The 18558-nt window shown below is 42.6% G+C and overlaps 1 protein-coding gene across 4 annotated transcripts in view; it reads left to right on the top strand.

Moving 5' to 3' along the window:
• The window catches only part of LOC132391943 (transcription factor COE3-like), a 432097-nt gene that overhangs the window by 295638 nt on the left and 117901 nt on the right, over window positions 1-18558 (top strand). For all 4 annotated transcript variants that reach the window (XM_059965751.1, XM_059965748.1, XM_059965749.1 and 1 more), the window contains exon 7: window positions 12825-12906. In XM_059965751.1, the coding sequence (XP_059821734.1) occupies window positions 12825-12906 (82 nt within the window). The remainder of the gene's footprint in view (window positions 1-12824; window positions 12907-18558) is intronic.

Genomic DNA, 18558 nt, shown 5'->3' on the forward strand with positions numbered 1-18558 from the left:
ATTCAATTTTTGGTCTGGATTGTTGTTGTTCACTTCAATTGTTTACATGAACTGTGTTTTTTTCCCTTGCATGTTGGGAATTGGTCTTTTATTGTTGTTTTTTATTCTTTAATTGGCTCCTTTGGATTTCTTGCTTTGTGTCTACCTATGAGCAAACAAATTTCAAGGTTGTATAATGTATACGTTCCTTGCTAATATACCTTGAACATATATGTACTTTAATGATGAATTTAATTTGAATTCTGATAGCAGAGGGGAAGAAGCTCTTCCTAAACTGTTGAGTATGGGTGTTCTGGCTCTTGTACCTCCTCCTGATGGTAGTAATGAGCAGAGGACATGTCCAAATGCGGCACTCTTGAGGCACAGCGTTTTGAAGATGTCGTTGGCGGTGGGGAGGGTTGTGCCCAGGATAGAATTGACTGAGTCTACGACACTTTACAGGCTTCTTGAACCCTGCATATTGGAGCTTCCATTCCAGGAGGTGAAGAAACCAGTTCGAATGCTCTCCTTGGTACATCAGTAGATGTTTGTCAGATTCTTTGGTGACAGACCAAATCTCCTCCAGGTTCCAATGACGTATAGATGCTGGTGCATCTTCTTCATGTTTACATCAATACGTTAGGTGTTGACACTCAAGAACTTGAAACAGCAAACACTTTCCACTGCTGACCTCTCGGTGAGCACTGGTGTGTCTTCCCTTGACTTTGCATTAGATATTCTAAGGTCGCCAATGGGAATAGGGATTCCCAGTAGTTATGTGAACACAATACCCTGGTGTAGAAGAGGAGCTTGGCAGAGTAAGGGTTAAATGCATTTGGGAAGGATAGAGTGAGCCTGGTGTCTCTGGAGCAAAGGGATTATCTGCCTGTGAAGGCTCACCCTCATTACTGAAACTTGAGAGGCATTAACTAAACACAAGGCAGGATCAGACGATCTAATGAAGGAGGAGAGCACAGATGATGGGGAATGGAGACTGACTTCTTCCAGAGATTACAATCAGTGCCTCCAAGTAGTTTCAGGGGAGCTGTCGGCTACAGAAAGGAAGAGGGGATGGGGAGCTCAAATGGGCTGTGTTCTGATCTGCATTTCTGAAAAATTTACACCCAATTTCAATGACAAGCTGCAGGCAAATCTTATAACGTGACCTGTTTACATTGATTGCAAAGTGTTGCATGTCGCCCGGGCATGTAATAATGTAAAATCTAAATTAGCCTTTTCCACAGTTCATCATAATGAGTCCCACCATCCACAACATCCCCTCTTTGCATTACTACCATATAACCATATAACAATTACAGCAAGGAAACAGGCCATCTCGGCCCTTCTAGTCCATGCCGAATGCTTGCTGTCACCTAGTCACACTGGCCCGCACTCAGCCCATAACCCTCCATTCCTTTCCTGTCCATATACCTGTCCAATTTTTTTTTAAATGACAATATCAAACCTGCCTCTACCACTTCTACTGGAAGCTCGTTCCACACAGCTACCACTCTCTGATTAAAGAAATTCCCCCTCGTGTTGCCCTTAAAATTTTGCCCCCTAACTCTCAACTCATGTCCTCTTGTTTGAATCTCCCCTACTCTCAATGGAAAAAGCCTATCCATGTCAACTCTATCTATCCCCCTCATAATTTTAAATACTTCTATCAAGACCCCCTCAACCTTCTACGCTCCAAAGAATAAAGACATAACTTGTTCAACCTTTCCCTGTAACTTAGGTGCTGAAACCCAGGTAACCTTCTAATAAATCTTCTCTATACTCTCTCTATTTTGTTGATATCTTTCCTATAATTCAGTGACCAGAATTGTACACAATACTCCAAATTCGGCCTTACCAATGCCTTGTACAATTTTAACATTATATCCCAACTCCTATACTCAATGTTCTGATTTATAAAGGCCAGCATACCCAAAGCTATCCACATGAGATTCCACCTTCAGGGAACTATGCACCATTATTCCTAGATCACTCTGTTCGACTGCATTCTTCAATGCCCTACCATTTACCATGTATCTCCTATTTGGATTATTCCTACCAAAATGTAGCACCTCACACTTATCAGCATTAAACTCCATCTGCCATCGTTCAGCCCACTCTTCTAACTGGCCTAAATCTCTCTGCAAGCTTTGAAAACCTACTTCATTATTCACAGCATCACCTACCTTAGTATCATCTGCATACTTACTAATCCAATTTACCACCCCATCATCCAGATCATTAATGTATATGACAAACAACATTGGACTCGGTACAGATCCCTGAGGCACACCACTAGTCATCGGCCTCCAACCTGACAAACAGTTGTCCACCACTACTCTCTGGCATCTCCCATCCAGCCACTGTTGAATCCATTTTACTACTTCAATATTAATACTTAACGATTGAACCTTCCTAACTAACCTTCCGTGCGGAACCTTGTCAAAGGCCTTACTGAAGTCCATATAGACAACATCCGCTGCTTTACCCTCGTCAACTTTCCTCATAACCTCTTCAAAAAATTCAGTAAGATTTGTCAAACATGACCTTCCACGCACAAATCCATGTTGACTGTTCCTATCCAGACCCTGTCTATCCAGATAATTATATATACCATCTCTAAGAATACTTTAATTTACCCACCATTGACGTCAAACTTACAGGCCTATAATTGCTAGGTTTACTCTTAGAACCCTTTTTAAAGAATGGAACCACATGAGCAATATGCCAATCCTCCGGCACCATCCCCGTTTTTAATGACATTTGAAATATTTTTCTCAGAGCCCCTGCTATTTCTACACTAACTTCCCTCAAGGTCCTAGGGAATATCCTGTCAGGATCCGGAGATTTATCCACTTTTATATTCCTTAAAAGCGCCAGTACTTCCTCCTCTTTAATCGTCATAGTTTCCATAACTTCCCTACTTGCTTCCCTTACCTGACACAATTCAATATCTTTCTCCTTAGTGAATACCAAAGAAAAGAAATTGTTCAAAATCTCCCCCATCTCTTTCGGTTCCACACATAGCTGTCCACTCTGATTCTTTAAAGGACCAATTTTATCCCTCACTATCCTTTTGCTATTAATATAACTGTAGAAACCCTTTGAAATTATTTTTACCTTACTTGCCAAAGCAACCTTGTATCTTCTTTTAGCTTTTCTAATTCCTTTCTTAAGCTTCTTCTTATATTCTTTATATTCCTCAAGCACCTCATTTACTCCATGCTGCCTATATTTATTGTAGATATCCCTCTTTTTCTGAACCAAGTTTCCAATATCCCTTGGTAATCATGGATCTTTCAAACTTAACCTTTCCTTTCAACCTAACAGGAGCATAAAGATTCTGTACCCTCAAAATTTCACCTTTAAATGACCTCCATTTCTCTATTACATCCTTCCCATAAAACAACTTGTCCCATTCCACTCCTTCTAAATCTTTTTGCATCTCCTCAAAGTTAGCCTTTCTCCAGAGGCTACCTACCATCAGAGAGGAGGTGCAGGAGACCAAAGACCCACACTCAATGTTTCAGGAACAGCTTCTGCCTCTCCATCGTCAGATACTTGAATCATCCATGAACCCATGGAAACTACCTCACTGTTTTGCTCTCCTTGTGCATTACTATTATTAGATAGTTTTTCATAATGTAACTTCTCATGATTTTAAAAAATGTATTGCGCTGTACTGCTGTCTCAAAGCAACAAGTTTAGCAAGTTTCTCTCTTCTCTCACACACACACACACACACACACACTCACACTCACACAGACAAATACAGTACTGTGCAAAAGTTTTAAGCACATATATATAGCTCAGGTGTCTTAGAATTTTGCTCAGTACTGTAGTTTTTTTTGTATTGCTCTGTACTGCTGCAGCAAAAAGCAAATCGTAATATATGTAAATAATGATCAACCTGATTCTGATATAGGCCTCTATTGTAGATTAAGACAGTAACACCAAAAGACCATAAGATATAGGAGCAGAATTAGGCCACTTAGCCCATCAAGTTTGCTCTGCCATTTCAAAACACCTGAGCCATTTTTCCTCTCAGCCCCAATATCCTGCCTTCCATCCCTCCCCGTATCCCTTCATACTGACTAATCAAGAAGCTATCAACCTCTGCCTTCAATATACTGAAAGACTTTGCTTCCGCAGCTCCACAACTGCAAAAAATTTCCACTCTCTGGCTAAACAAATTTCTCCTCATCTCAATTCTTAAAGGACACCCTTCTATTCTGAGGCTGTGTGCTCTGGTCTTAGATTCTCACCCCATAGGAAATATCCTCTCCATGCCTCATCAGGGCCTTCCACCATTCAATAGGCTTCCATGAGTTCATTCCTCATTCTTCTGAATTCCAGCTAATACAAGCCCAGCATCATCAAACACTCTTCATATGAAAAGCTGTTCAATCCTGGTAACACACACAAAATGCTGGAGGAATTGAGCAGACCAGGCAGCAACTATGGAAAAGAGTAAACAGTCGATGTTTCAGGCCGAGACCCTTCATCAGGACTGGAAAAAGGGATGAGAAGTCAGAGTGAGAAGCTGGCAGAGGAGAGGAAGAAGTACAAGATAGTAGGTGACAAGTGAAACCGGGAGGGAGGAGGGGTGAAATAAAGAGCTGGGAAGTTAATTGGTGAAAGAGCTAAAGGGCTGGAGAAGGGGGGCATCTGATAGGAGAGGACAGAAGGGCATGGAAGAAAGGGAAGGGGGATGAGAACCAGAGAGAGGTGATGGACAGGTAAAGAGATAAGGTGAGAGATAGAAATAGGAAAGGGGAATGGTGAAGTGGGGGGAGGCAATTACTGGAAGTTTGAGAAATCGATGTTTAATCTTGGAATTATTTTTGTGAACCATCTTTGAACCGTCTCCAGTTTCATAACATCCTTTCTAAGATCAAAGGCCCAAAGCCACTCACAATGCTCCAAGTGAGATCTCACCAGTGCTTTCTGAAGTCTCAGCATTACATCCCTGTTTTTATATTCTAGTGCTCTTGAAATGAATGCTAACATCACATTTGCCTTCCTCACCACAGACTCAACCTGCAAATTAACCTTTAAGGAATCCTACACAAGGATTCCCAAGACCACTTGTGCCTCAGATTTTTGTATTTTCTTTGCATTTAGAAAATAGTCAACCCTTTCATTTCTTCTACCAAAGTGCATGACCATACCCTTCCCAACATTATATTCCATCTGCCATTTCTTTGCCCTTTCTCCTAATCTGTCTAAGTCCTTCTGTAGCCTCTCTATTTCCTCAAAAATACCTGTCCCTCCACCTATCTTCCTATCTTCTGCAAACTTTGCAACAAAGCCATCATTTCTAGAGTGGGAAGGGGGCAGGGAAAGGGGAATCATTGTTGGGAAAAGGGGAAGAGAGATATTCTGTAAAGATCAATAAACTTATTGTTTGGAATCAAATTACCTCACCTGGTGTCTTGGGGCTGGGTGTGTCTTTACACATGTCACAACCCCACCCGTCCCAGCACTCCTTCTCTGTCACCTGTTCCACACCTTTTCCATGGCCCTCCACCCTCACTTTTCCCAATATCCTTTGTTCCCGGCAGATTTACAAACTCACTGACCACTCCACATTGACAAATCTAGCACTGTGCGCACATGCACACCATACAAATACACGTCCATGAAAAGTACAGCAAGAAGCCATCTTAGCATACTATGGAGCATTCAAGAGTCTGTTTACAGTGGGACAGAAGCTGCAGTCCTGGAGGCTGGTGGTACCTGCTTTCAGGTTTTTGTATCTCCTGTGAATGGGATGGTGGAAAAGAGAGAATATTGAGGCTAGGTGGAATCGTTGATTATGTACACTGCTTTAACAAGACCGTAGAGATGTAGAAAGAAACCACGGAATGAAGGCTGCTTTCTATGTCCACTGCTCTCTGCAAATTCTTGTGGACACAGGCAGAGCCGTTGCCTTACCAAGCCAAGGTGCTTTCTATTGTGCATTGACGTAAGTTGGAGAGAGTCGAGGGGGAATGGCAGATCTCTTTAGCCTCCTGAGGAAGTAGAGACATTGGTGAACTTAATTGGCTGTAGCAATTTCAGGGTTGGACCAGGACAGGCTATTGGTGATGTTCTCTCCTAGGAGCTTGCAGCTTTCAATCTTCTTGACCTCAATGCCATTGATGTAGACAGGAGCTTGTGCACCACACCTCCATCCCCTGAAGTCAAGAACCATCTCTTTTGTTTTACTGACATCAATTGCCCATAATCTAAAGACACATGGGTTAATTGGTTAATTAGTCATTTTGAATTGTCCTGTGATTAAGGTAGGATTAAATAGGTGGGCTGCTGGATGGCACGGCTCGTTGGACCTGAAGGACCTGTTCTGTGCCAAATCTCTAAATCAATAACTAATTATACAGTACTTTGGTTATCCATTCATGGGATTTCTTTCAGCAAGTTTGCTAGAAAGCTGAAAAGTGGCACCTCCAGGGTAGTAATCTGTAGATTGGTGCCTGTGCCATGTGCCAGTGAGGGTAAGAATGGGATAATTTGGCAGATGAATGTGAGGCTGAGGAACTGGTGCAGGGGGCAGGGCTTCAAACCTCTGGATGATTGGCATCTCATCTAAAGAAGGTGTGATCTGTAAAAAGGGACAGGTTACACCTGAACCCAAGGTGGACCAATATCCCTGTGAACAGGTGTGCTAAAGCTGTTGGAGGGGGTTTAAACTAACTTGGCAAGGAGATGGGAACTGGAGTGATAGGGCTGAGGATGGGTCAGTTGGTATACAATTAGATGTAGTGTGTAGTGAGACTGTGAGAGGGGAACAGGCAGATGATAGGGCAAAATTGCAGTCAGTGAGATGATTCACATCTCTCCAAACAGATTCTTTATCCCCTGCTGAAGGAAAGTCAATCTGCCCCTGGTGGGCAAAGGAAACACTTCAAAGATAACCTCAAAATCAGCCTGAAGAAATGCAAATTACATCTACACTTTATAACCAACATTATATTGCACCTTTTGAACAGACATCTTGTGCCTAGTATCACTGTATACAGTCAATCTATGTATTTAAGCTATCTTGTGCATTTATACATAAAGATGACAAGGAGAAGGAAAACTCTGATACCCAACCTCCCATTGCTTTGCAGCAATGCTCACTCATGGGGAAGGCTTCAGGAGTAAATCCCAAAGAAATATCCTGAGCTGGAATCCCTAAGGGAGTTCTACATTGAGTTCAGTGCTGACTGGGAACACGCAAACTGCATCGGTCTCTGCCGTTCCTTTGGGTTCATCAACTGCTTGGAGTTGTGGGGCCTGCTGCGTAGGCAACAGCTTGTTCTCCATCTTGTACACTCCTGACTTGTCTATTGATTTCAGCAGCTAGGCCACAACGTTCATGGCCGACCACGTCCAACAAAGGGCCACATATTTATTGTGTTGCTTTTATTTTTATTGTGTTCTTTATCCTATTGTGTTTCTTTTTGTGCAAGGATCTGGAGTAACAGTTCATCCTTTTTACACTTGTGCACTAGAAATGACATTAAACAACCCTGAATCTCTTGAACCTCTTAAAAACTGGGAAGGCCTTGTTCTTAATAGATACATCTTGAGGAAATCTGTTCAAGAGGGAGCTGTGATATGTGGGAGCGATCTCCACTGTGCCGTTGAGAATGAATGGCAGCTGTGAAAGGAAAGAGTGAAGAAACAAAAGGCTAACTTTCTCGTGTCCACACTGTTACCAGAATATTGAATTAAATTGAATTGAATTGAATGATCTTTATTGTCATTATACATAGGTACAATGAAACTCTAGCTTCCTCTCAGGTAATCAAACAAAGCGGTAGATAAAAACAAGACAGTAATAGAAAAGCAGTATTAAATAGATAAGTAGCAGAAAATAAGTTGCAGCAGCACCAGAATGTCACAGTAATGCACAAAGTGCCATTAGTGCAAGTATTTGAGTCCTTGTGTGTGCTCACAGTTTCAGTCATTGTTCTGTGGGAGTGGTGTGATGGAGGCCACAGCTCTGGGGTAGAAGCTGTCCCTCAGTCTATTTGTTCTGGCTTTTAGTGTCCTGAACCTTTTGCTGGATGGTAGCGGGTCAAACAGGGAGTGGCCGGGGTGAGTGGTGTCTCTGGTTATGCTGATTGCTTTCCTCCTGAGTCTGCTGGAATGATGGGGATGCACCATCAATAACTCTCGGAGATGGGAGGCGAACGATAGGCTTTTATTAGCAGAAAAACGGAGCACGGCATCTCGAAGACTGAGGGGGGAGCAGTGCCTCCAATCGCCTTTATACAGGGGTCTGTGGGAGGAGCCACAGGAGCAGTCAGCAGAGGGGCGTGTCCAGACAGGTATACATCGTTTACCACAGATGGTGTCCAGTCCTAGGAGCATATGTGAATATGTGGCAGTCTACAGCCACCTGAGGACTCACCAATATACAAACCTTTAGGACAGGGATTCCCAACCTTTTTGATGCCATGAACCAATGCCATTAAGGAAGGGATCTGTGGACCCCAGGGGTTGGGAGCCCCTGGTTTAGGAGAACATCATACGTAACTTGAGTGATTGCACCACTCAAGAGTCCGGTAGCAGAGGAGTGTTTAAGAGACCACTAGACAGGCACATTGATATGTGGAAAAGTGAGGGATATGGTCAAAGTGTAGGGAAGAGGGGTTAGATCGATTAGAAGTCATTAGATTAATTACTTTAGCACAACATCTTGGACTGAAGGGCCTGTACAGTGCTGTCCTGTTCGATGTTCTGTGTTCAAGATATGCAGCACATGGTTCATGAGTTTCACTAAGACTGGAAGTGTCTGTCTTGCTGCTCTGTAGACAGGTCAGCACGCCCAGTAATCTGGAGTCGTGGATCATAAGAAGCAGCCGAGACTCAGCCAGACCCATCACAGGCGCAGCCCTTCCCGCTATCTGCAATGCATGACCTATCTATCAGAGCTGGTGTTGCTTTATCCACACTGGTGGAGATGCTGTTTCTGTCGGCCTCCTTCAGTACACTGGTATCAATACCTCTGTCCTTCCAGCTGATCTTCATCTACCACAGGTCCTGACAGCACGTTCAGGCCCCAACCAATCTCTGTATAAAAACCTGCACTTTGAAGAGGCTTCAGAGAAGACTTACCAGGATGTTGCCTGTCTGGATTAGAGACCATGTCTTATGAGGAAGGTTTGAGTGAGCTGGAGTTTTTCTCTTTGGAGTGAAGGAGAAGAGGTGACTTGATAGAGCTGTACAAGATGATAAAAGGCATGGATAGAGTGGATAGCCAAAGACCTATTTCCCAGGGGGCAATAATTTTAAGGTAATTGGAGGAAATGTCAGAGGTAGGCTTTTTACACAGAGTGCTGGGAGTGTGGAATGCCCTGCCTGGGGGTGGTGGTAGATACATTAGAGACTTCTAAGAAAAGCATGTGGTTGACAGAAAAGTGAAGAGCTGTGCAGGAGGGAAGGGCTAGCTTGATCTTAGAATAGGATAAAAGCTCGGCACAGTGTTATGGGCTGAAGGGCCTGTACTGTGCTGTTCTATGTATATCCCCCCCTCCCCCCACTTTAAAAACATACCCTCAAGTACTAAGTATTTCAATCCTGGGAAAAAAGATACTGGCTGTCTACTTTGATCTATGCCTCTCATAATCTTATAAGCTTCAATCAAATTCCCCCTCACCTTCCGCCACTATGGAGAAATCACCAGGAGATAATAAGACATAGGAGCAGAATTAGGCCATTCAGTTAATCGAGTTAATCAAGCATCAGTCAGGCTCCTGAACCAGAGGAATAATGTCACTCACCTTCACATTGAAATGTTCCCACAACCAATAAACTGTAAGGACTCTTCATCTCATGATCTTGATATATATATATATATATATATATTTATTATTAATTGTTTATTTTTGTATTGGTACTGTTAGTTTGCAGTCTTTTGCCCGCTGGTTGGTGTGGTCTTTCACTGATTCAGTTATGGTTATTATTCTATGGATTTATTGTGTATGCCGACAAGGCAATGAATCTCAAGGTTGTATATGGTGACATACATGTGCTTTGATAGTAAATGTACTTTGAATTTTGAGTCTACTCCCCCCATGGTTTATTTATTATCCCTTTCAACCCCATTCTCCCTATAACCATTGATGCCCTTGCTAATCAAGAACATATCAACTTCCGCTTTAAATATACCCAACGATTTGGCCTCCAGAGCTTCAGTAGCAATTAGTTCCACAGATTCACCACCCTCTAGCTTAAGAAATTCCAGCTCATCGCTATTCTAATGGGACATCTACACCCCATTGTCCCTCTAACTCCATCTTGTCCAACTTTCCCATTTCACTTGTCCTACTAACTACGCAGCATCCTGGTAAACCTCCTTTGCATCCTCTCCAAAGCCTCTACATCCTTCCTATAATAATGGGACCAGAATTGAATGCAGCACTCTAAATTCAAGATCCAAGATTGTTTATTGTCAGTCATCAGTATATAAGTGTAAAGGAGAATGACATACTTGTTACTTTGGATCTGGTGGAGCATAAAGAACAGAAGAAATATAAAGAACACAATAAGAAATGACAACAAATGTAAATAGATAAGATTTATACAGCTTTGTATGTGATGCTAGGTACAGGAGTGTCTGCATATAAGGTGACTGTAACAGGAAGTGGTTAAGTAGTGGTGGTGAGGAGTGTAGAGACATGGGTTTCAGCCTGACGGCTTGGGGGAAGGAACTGTTATTGAGTCTGGTGGTCCTGGCATGAATGCTGCATAGCCCTTTCCCTGATGAGAGTGGGAAATGTGACCTGACCAGAGTTTTAGTCAGACACAATATATGATTGCTCAGCACGGGACTAAATATACACCCTGTTTATAACACTCCTTTTATAAAAAATGTTTTGCTGGCCATGTGTTTGGGCTGTCAGAGAGCTTTAGGATGGTTTTCTCCTCTTCCTTAGGATGCTAAGTGTTTGTGTGTCAGCACACACCTACATTACAGCATCACAGAGTGGCAAAGTGCGAACCGTGTTAGCTCGTGATTGCCTTTGTGGAGACGCAAGAAAGACTTGTATTTACGTAGCTTCATCCACAACCTTTATTAAATCTTCTCAAAGCAAATTATGGTATTTGGGAAGGTTTTGATGTAATGTAGTAACCAGTCACTGGCTACAGGACTGTGCAACATCTTAGGCATATTGGATGCCTAAGACTTTTGCACAGTACTGTATATGTCAATGTGGAGCAGAAAACAAATTTGTAACTCTGGTGGGAGCAAAGGATATTGGGAACGGCAAGGATGGAGTGCCATGAGAAGCATGTGGTACAGGTGGCAGAGAAAGAGTACTGGGGCAGGGGGGTGGCACGTGTGCAGATGCACCCAGCCCTGAGACACCGGGGAAAGTCATTTATTTCCAAACAATTGGTTTATTGATCTTTACAGAATGTTTCTCTGTTGCTTCCTGCTCCCTCCCCTCTCCCTTCCCCTGTTCCCAAACATAATTCCCCTCTCCCTGCCTCCTTCCCACTCTCAGTTCACAATAGAGACCGAGATCAGAATCAGATTTATCATCATTCGTATATGTCATGAAATTTTTTTTTGTGGCAGCATCACAGTGCAATACATAAAATTACTACAGTATGGTGCAAGAATCTTAGGCACCTGACCTATATGTATCGGCTCCTTATTTTAGAAAGGATATACTGACATTGGAGAGGGTTCAGAGGAGATTCACGAGAATGATTCCAGGAATGAAAGTGTTACCGTATGAGGAACATCTTGGGCAGCTCTTGGGCTGTATTCCCTGGAGTTCAGGAGAATGAGGGGGAATCTCATAAAAATATTCCGAATGTTAAAAGGCCTGAACAGATTAGATATAGCAAATCCCCTACCATTTCCCATGGTAGGGGATTCCAGGACAAGAGGGCATGACTTCAGGATTGAAAGACGTCCTCTTAGAACTGAGATGCAAAGAAGTCATTTTACTCAGAGGGTAGTGAATCTGTGGAATTTGTTGCCACGAGTGGCTGTGGAGGCCAAGTCATTGGGTGTATTTAAGGCAGAAATAGATAAGTTCTTGAATAGCCAGGGCATCAAAGGGTATGGGGTGAAAGTAGATGAGTGGGGATGACTGGAAGAATTGGATCAGCCCATGATTGAATGGCAGAGCAGACTCGATGGGCCAAATGGCCTACTTCTACTCCTCTATCTTATGATCTTATGGGCCTAAGACTTTTAAACAGTACTGCACATCTCAAGTTCTCTGTATTATTAAATTGATTATTATTATTATCATTTGATTTTTTTTATTTGAGCAATTTGTCTCTTTTCCACGTTGATTGTTTGTCAGCCTTTGGTTGTGGGTAGTTTTTCAATAGGTTTAGTAGGTTCAATTTAACATCAGAGAAATTTATACAATATACATCCTGAAATTCTTTTTCTTCGCAAATGTCCATGAAAACAGAGGAGTGCCCCAAAGAATAAATGACAGTTAAATGTTAGAACGCCAAAGCTCCCACCCAGTCTCCTCCCTCACAAGAATAAACAGAAGCAAAGCGACGGAGCAACTGCACCCTCCACCAAGCACTCAAGCATGCAGCAAAGCATAATTTTCATTGATCCTATTGTATTTCTTTGTATCTATTGCGAATGCCCACTAGAAAAAGGATCTCAGGGTTGTATATGGTGAATGTGCATACTTTGATAAGAAACTTATTTTGAACTTTGAAGGCAGAATGGACTACTCTCATGACTGCTAAGTTCTTATACATACTGAAGCATGTTATATTTCATTCAGCTTTATGAGAAGCTGAGTGCTGTTTTCGTTCTTCCTGTTGAACCTCCCCACACTAACCCATGTCTGATTTCCTCTTTGCAGGTTCTTCCTAAAATTCTTCCTCAAGTGCAATCAGAACTGTTTGAAAAATGCTGGTAATCCCAGGGACATGCGGCGATTCCAGGTAGACACTTTTACACATTGCACTTTACTGTATTGCAGCTGTGTTGGTTGGAAGGCGAGAAGAGCATGGAAAGGGATGGTCTCAGGATATCCACAGTCCCTTCCATCCAGAGAAGCTGCTTTTCCGTAGTGTAGCCATCGTTGCAATGGAAGAGACGTAGTGTTGAATTTGTGCACAAGCAGCTCCCACAGACCACAAGGTGACAATAGAACATAGAACACGATAGCTCGGTGCATATACCCTTCAATCCATTATGTCGTGTCAACCTTTTAACCTACTCCAACAGCAATTTAACCTTTCCTTCCTACATAGCCCTCCATTTTGCTTTCATCCATTTGTCTATCTAAGAATCTCTTATGTTGGCAAAGAAGTGGCAAATGGAATACAGTGTCAGCAAATGTATGGTCATGCACTTTGGTAGAAGAAATGAAAGGGTTCACTATTTTTCTAAATGGAGGGAAAATACAAAAAAAACTGAGGCACAAAGGGACTTAGGAGTCGTTGTGCAGGATTCCCTGAAGGCTAATTTGCAGGTTGAGTCTATGGTGAGGAAGGCAAATGTGACGTTAGCTTTCATTTCAAGAGGTCTAGAATATGAAAGCAAGGATGTAATACTGAAACTTTATAAATCACTGGTGAGGACAGACTTGGAGCATTGTGAAGAGCTTGGGCCCTTTACCTTAGAAAGGATGTGCTAATACTGGAGAGGGTTCAAAGTAGGTTCATGAAAATGATTTCAGGATTGAATGGCTTGTCATATGAAGAGCGTTTGACGGCTTCAGTTGACAGACCTATGGAGGCCACCGACTTAGGGCAGAGGTTGATTGATTCTTGATTGGTCAGGGCATGAAGGGATATGGGGGGGGGGTGGTGGCAGGAGATTGGGGCTGAGAGAAAATTGGATCAGCCATGATGAAATAACAGAGCAGACTCGATGGGCCAAATAGTGTAATTCTGCTCCTATATCTTATGATCTTATGGTCTTAAAAATCCCTAATATATCTGCCTGTACTACCACTCGTGGCAGTGCATTCCATGTACCCACCACTCTCTATGTGGTAGAGTGATAAATAGAACTTAGAGACTATTTATAGTCCAGGCCTTTCGGCCCACAATGCCAGGCTGACCTTTTAATCAATCTAACCCTTCCCTCCTATATAGCTGCCCGTTCCTTTATCTTCCAGGCTTATCTTTATAAGAATTTCTTTAATCAAAGCAAAGTACAGCCAAAGTAAATTTATCATCAAAGTCATGTGTGTATATCATTTTCTTGCAGGCATTCAGAGTAGTGTCAGGGTGGACATCTCTACCAAAGGATGTGTGAGGCACTTCTTCCCTCCGCTAGTCTGTAGGTCACCCTTGGGCAAGGTGTAGCTCCTGCCGTTAGGAACATTTAATAAGTAGTGGGAGGTTACCAACTATAGCAACCTTATGGAAAACCATCACACACTTTACCCCATCTGTAACGTTCCTCCAATCTCTTCCCCACACCTAATCAAGGAAACAAGACAGACTCCATCTTGTATTACACTGAAGCAGTGAACTGAACCTGGATTATATTGTGTAAAGATGACTTTACATATTACTGCAGGGTACTGATTAAATTACTTACATCGTATCATAATAGCAAATTCAAATTATTTTAAATTTATGACAGGACCCATAACATTACTGATATAGAGAGGGATTTGGGTTCCAAAACCATTACTGCTGCTGGTTGACAGGGTTGTGAGGAAGGCATATGGCATGCTCAAACATGAGAAAGCCTGCAGGTTCTGGAAATCCAGGGCCTCGCTCACAAAATGCTGGAGGAACTCAGCAGGTCAGACAGCAGCTATGGAAATGAATAAACAGTCAACACCTCGGGCCCAGACCACTCATCAGGACTGGAAAGGAAGGGGAAAGATGCCAGAATAAAAAGGTGGGGGGAGGGACAGGTGGACTAGCTAGAAGGTGATAGGTGAAGAGAAGGGTTGGAGGGCAGCAGAGATCACAGAGGGGAGAGCAGTGAGAGAGGGTTTCCTATTATAGAGTCATAGAGCAATATGGCATGGATACAGGCCTTTAACCGGAGCACCACAGTCGTACAGCTGTTAGCAGAATGTTTTACAGTATTGGCTGCAAGATTGGGGCTTGATTGATGGGCAACGTTTTCACTAGAGTACATTGAGCTGCCAGAGCAAGTGTTTGAGGCAGCTGTTATAATATCATTTAAGAAGCAATTAGATAGGTACATGCAGGGGTGGAACTTAGAGAGACGCAGGCTGAATGCAGGAAATTGGAATGAGTTGGGTAGGTATCATGGTCGGTGTGGACTCACTGGCTCACTGCGCTGAAGGATTAGCTTCATTTGTCACATGTACATCAAAACATTGGGCTGTGGGCTGGAGATACATCTCTACCAAATGAGCTGTAAGGCACCCTTATCCTCTACTAGCCTGTAGGCACTCTTGGGCAAGGGGTAGTACCTGTTTTTCCCCATGATCAGGGTCACATGAGGCCATGGGAGCAGGTGGTGGATGGTCATCTGGTGCAGGTCCTGGTTATGTGACCACTGACACCAGGCAAACAATCTGTGAAGGGTATAGATAATGGCTATGGTCACCCATCTTGTAAAGACACTGCCCAGAAGAAGGCAAAAGCGAACCAGTTTTGTAGAAAAAATTGCCAATAACAGTCACGGTCATGGAAAGACCGTGATCACTCAGGTCGTATGACATGGCACATAATGATGATGACGATGACTTCAAAACTTGCAGTGAAATGTGTCATTTGCATCTACGACCGATACAGTCCGAGGATGTGCTCAGGGCAGCCCACAAGTGTCGCCATGCTTGCAGTGCCAACATTGCATGCCCAAAACTCACCAACTCTAACCCTCATGCTTTTGGAATGTGGAAAGAAAGTAGAGTACCCAGAGGAAACCCACATGGTCACGGAGAGAGTGTACAAACTCCTTACATTGGGAATTGAGCCCTGATCTCACAGCTAATGCTATAAACCAGAGGTTTCTGATCTTCTTTAAGCCATGGACCCTTACCACTAACCGAGAGGTCTATGGACCCCAGGAAGGGAACCTCTGCTATAAAACATTCTGCTAACCATTGCACTTCTGTGGCACTCTGGTTAAAGGCCTATATCCATGCTATATTGCTCTATGATCCTATAATAAGCACTCACCTTCTTTACAACCTTATCAACCTGTGTAGCAGCTTTCAGGGAGTAATGGTGTAGGATCTCAAGATCACTCTATATATCAACACTGTTCTGGATCCTGTTATTAATAGTGCACTGCCCCATTACCATTGAAATGGAATGGGATGGAAAAAAAATGAGCTTGGGAACTTAGATTCAAATAATGAAATAAATCTTAAATGCAAAACTGGTATCACTAATAGCGATCATAAAACTGCAGGGTTGTCATAAAGTTTTATCTGGCTCAGTAATGCGCTGCCTGTACCTGGTGAGACTTATATCTGACTCCTGGCACACACCAATGTGATTAAAGCTTAATTGCCATGTTAGTTTAGGACCACTTAGAGATGGACCATAAACATCAGCATCGCCAATGGTGTCCCTGTCCTGTGAATGAATGAATAAATATGAGTAAAAGGACTGTTGCAGAAATGGTAAATGAATGGCAGATTGTCATCAGGAGACATTTGCCGACCAGTTGGCTCTTTATAGCCATCTGACTGCTTTATGCTCATTCTTATAGAGTCCAGCTTTTCAAACTCCCATTTCATTTCAGTCAGAATCAAAATCAGGTTTAATATCACTGGCATATGTTGTAAAGTTAGTTGTTTTGCAGCAGCAGTATAGTGCAATACATACGGAGTTTACTTCAAAGATTTAAAAGTTCAAAGCATATTTATGATCAAAATATGTATGCCGTATACAACCCTGAGATTCCTCTTCCCACAGAGAGCCATGAAGCCAAGAAAACCATGGAACCCATTTTAGGGAAAACATCAAACATCCAATGGGCAAAAAAAAGAACAAATTGTGTAAAAAGGAGCATAAAACACAGAATTCAAAATGCCAAATCATAAAGACATTGAAAGAGTCCTGGCATATGGTGGAGGGTGATAGATTCTTGATACGGAGAAGGCAGGAGAATGGAGTTGAGAGAGAAATGGATTAGCCATGATCAAATGGTAGAACAAACTCATGGTACAAATTGCCTAATTTTGCTCCACTGTCTTATGGTTTTACAATAAATAAAGAAAGATATCAATTACATAAGAAATATTTATGGAAATTTTAATTAAATAAGTATTGGAAAAAGAAAGCAAACTAAAACAAAATAGTGAGGTAGTGTTCCTGGGTCCATTGCCCATTAAGAAATCCGATGGTGGAGGGGAAGAACCTGTTCCAGAAATGTTGAGTGTGTCTTCAGACTCCTGTAACTTCTCCTTGATGGTAGCAATGAGAAGAGGGCATGTTCTGAGTGATGGGCGTCCGTAATGATGGATGCTGCCTTTTAGAGCCATTGCCTTTTGAAAGTGTCCTGGATGCTTGGGAGCATGGTGCCCATGATGGCGCTGGCTGAATTTACGACTTTCAGCAGCTTTTTCCGAAGCTGTGCAGTGGCCGCTCCAGCAAGACTGTGATGCAACCATTTAGAATGTTGTCCACGATGTTTTACAACTGAAATGATCACGAACAGGAATTCAATCTCCCTCAAGGATCTATCAACCTCTGCTTTAAATATCCCCAATGACTTAGTCATCACAGCCATCTGTGGCAATGAATTCCACTGATTCATCACCTTCTGGTTAAAGAAATTCCTTCTTTTCTCTTTTCTAAAGGGACATTCTTGTACTCTTGTATACGTTGTTCCATTATAGGAAACTTTTCCACATCCACTCTATCTAGTCCTCTCAACATTTGATAGGTTTCAATGAGATTCCCTCTCATTCTTCTAAATTCCATTGAGTACAGACACAAAGCCATCACATACTCCTCGTACATTAACCCTCGTACGTTCTTGTGAACCTCCTCTGGACCCTCCAAACTGGCATGGCAGCATAGTGATTAGTGTAACGCTATTACAGCACCAGTGATCCAGGTTCAATTCTGCTGCTTTCTGTAAGGAGTTTGTATGTTCAGCCCGTGACTGAGTGGGTTTCTTCTGGGTGTTTGTTTTCCTTCAACATTCCGAAGACAAACGTATTATGGTTAGTAAGATGTGAGCATGCTATGTTGGTGTGGAAGTACGGTGACGCTTGTGGGCTGCCCTTAGCATATCCTCAGAATGTGTTGGTCATTGATGTAAATTGATGCCTTTCACTGTAGTTTTCATTGTTTCAATGTATGAAACAGTCGGGTTTCCTCGGCTGCGTAAGTCTAGGGAAGACAATCTCTAGCCCCGCCAAATGTGTCATATTAAGGTACGAGCCCCCCCCCCCCAAACCGCCAAACCCCTGTTTGTGTGGATGCTGTGTTATTTGCTACCCTGTTACAGATTAATGCCACAAAATAACAGACAGTACGCTGCATACAATGAAAGGAATTCTTTTTATGGATCTTAACTAAAGGGTTCGTAAAGAATAACAAAAAGAAAAGGGCCCATTCTAATTAAACAGCCAAATGTGAGCAAGTTGGAGCTCAACTTGAACTCCTCTATCACTCACACGCTGGGCCCTCGGT

The sequence above is a fragment of the Hypanus sabinus genome, chromosome 3, assembly GCF_030144855.1.
Source record: "Hypanus sabinus isolate sHypSab1 chromosome 3, sHypSab1.hap1, whole genome shotgun sequence".
In the NCBI taxonomy this organism is placed as follows: domain Eukaryota; kingdom Metazoa; phylum Chordata; class Chondrichthyes; order Myliobatiformes; family Dasyatidae; genus Hypanus; species Hypanus sabinus.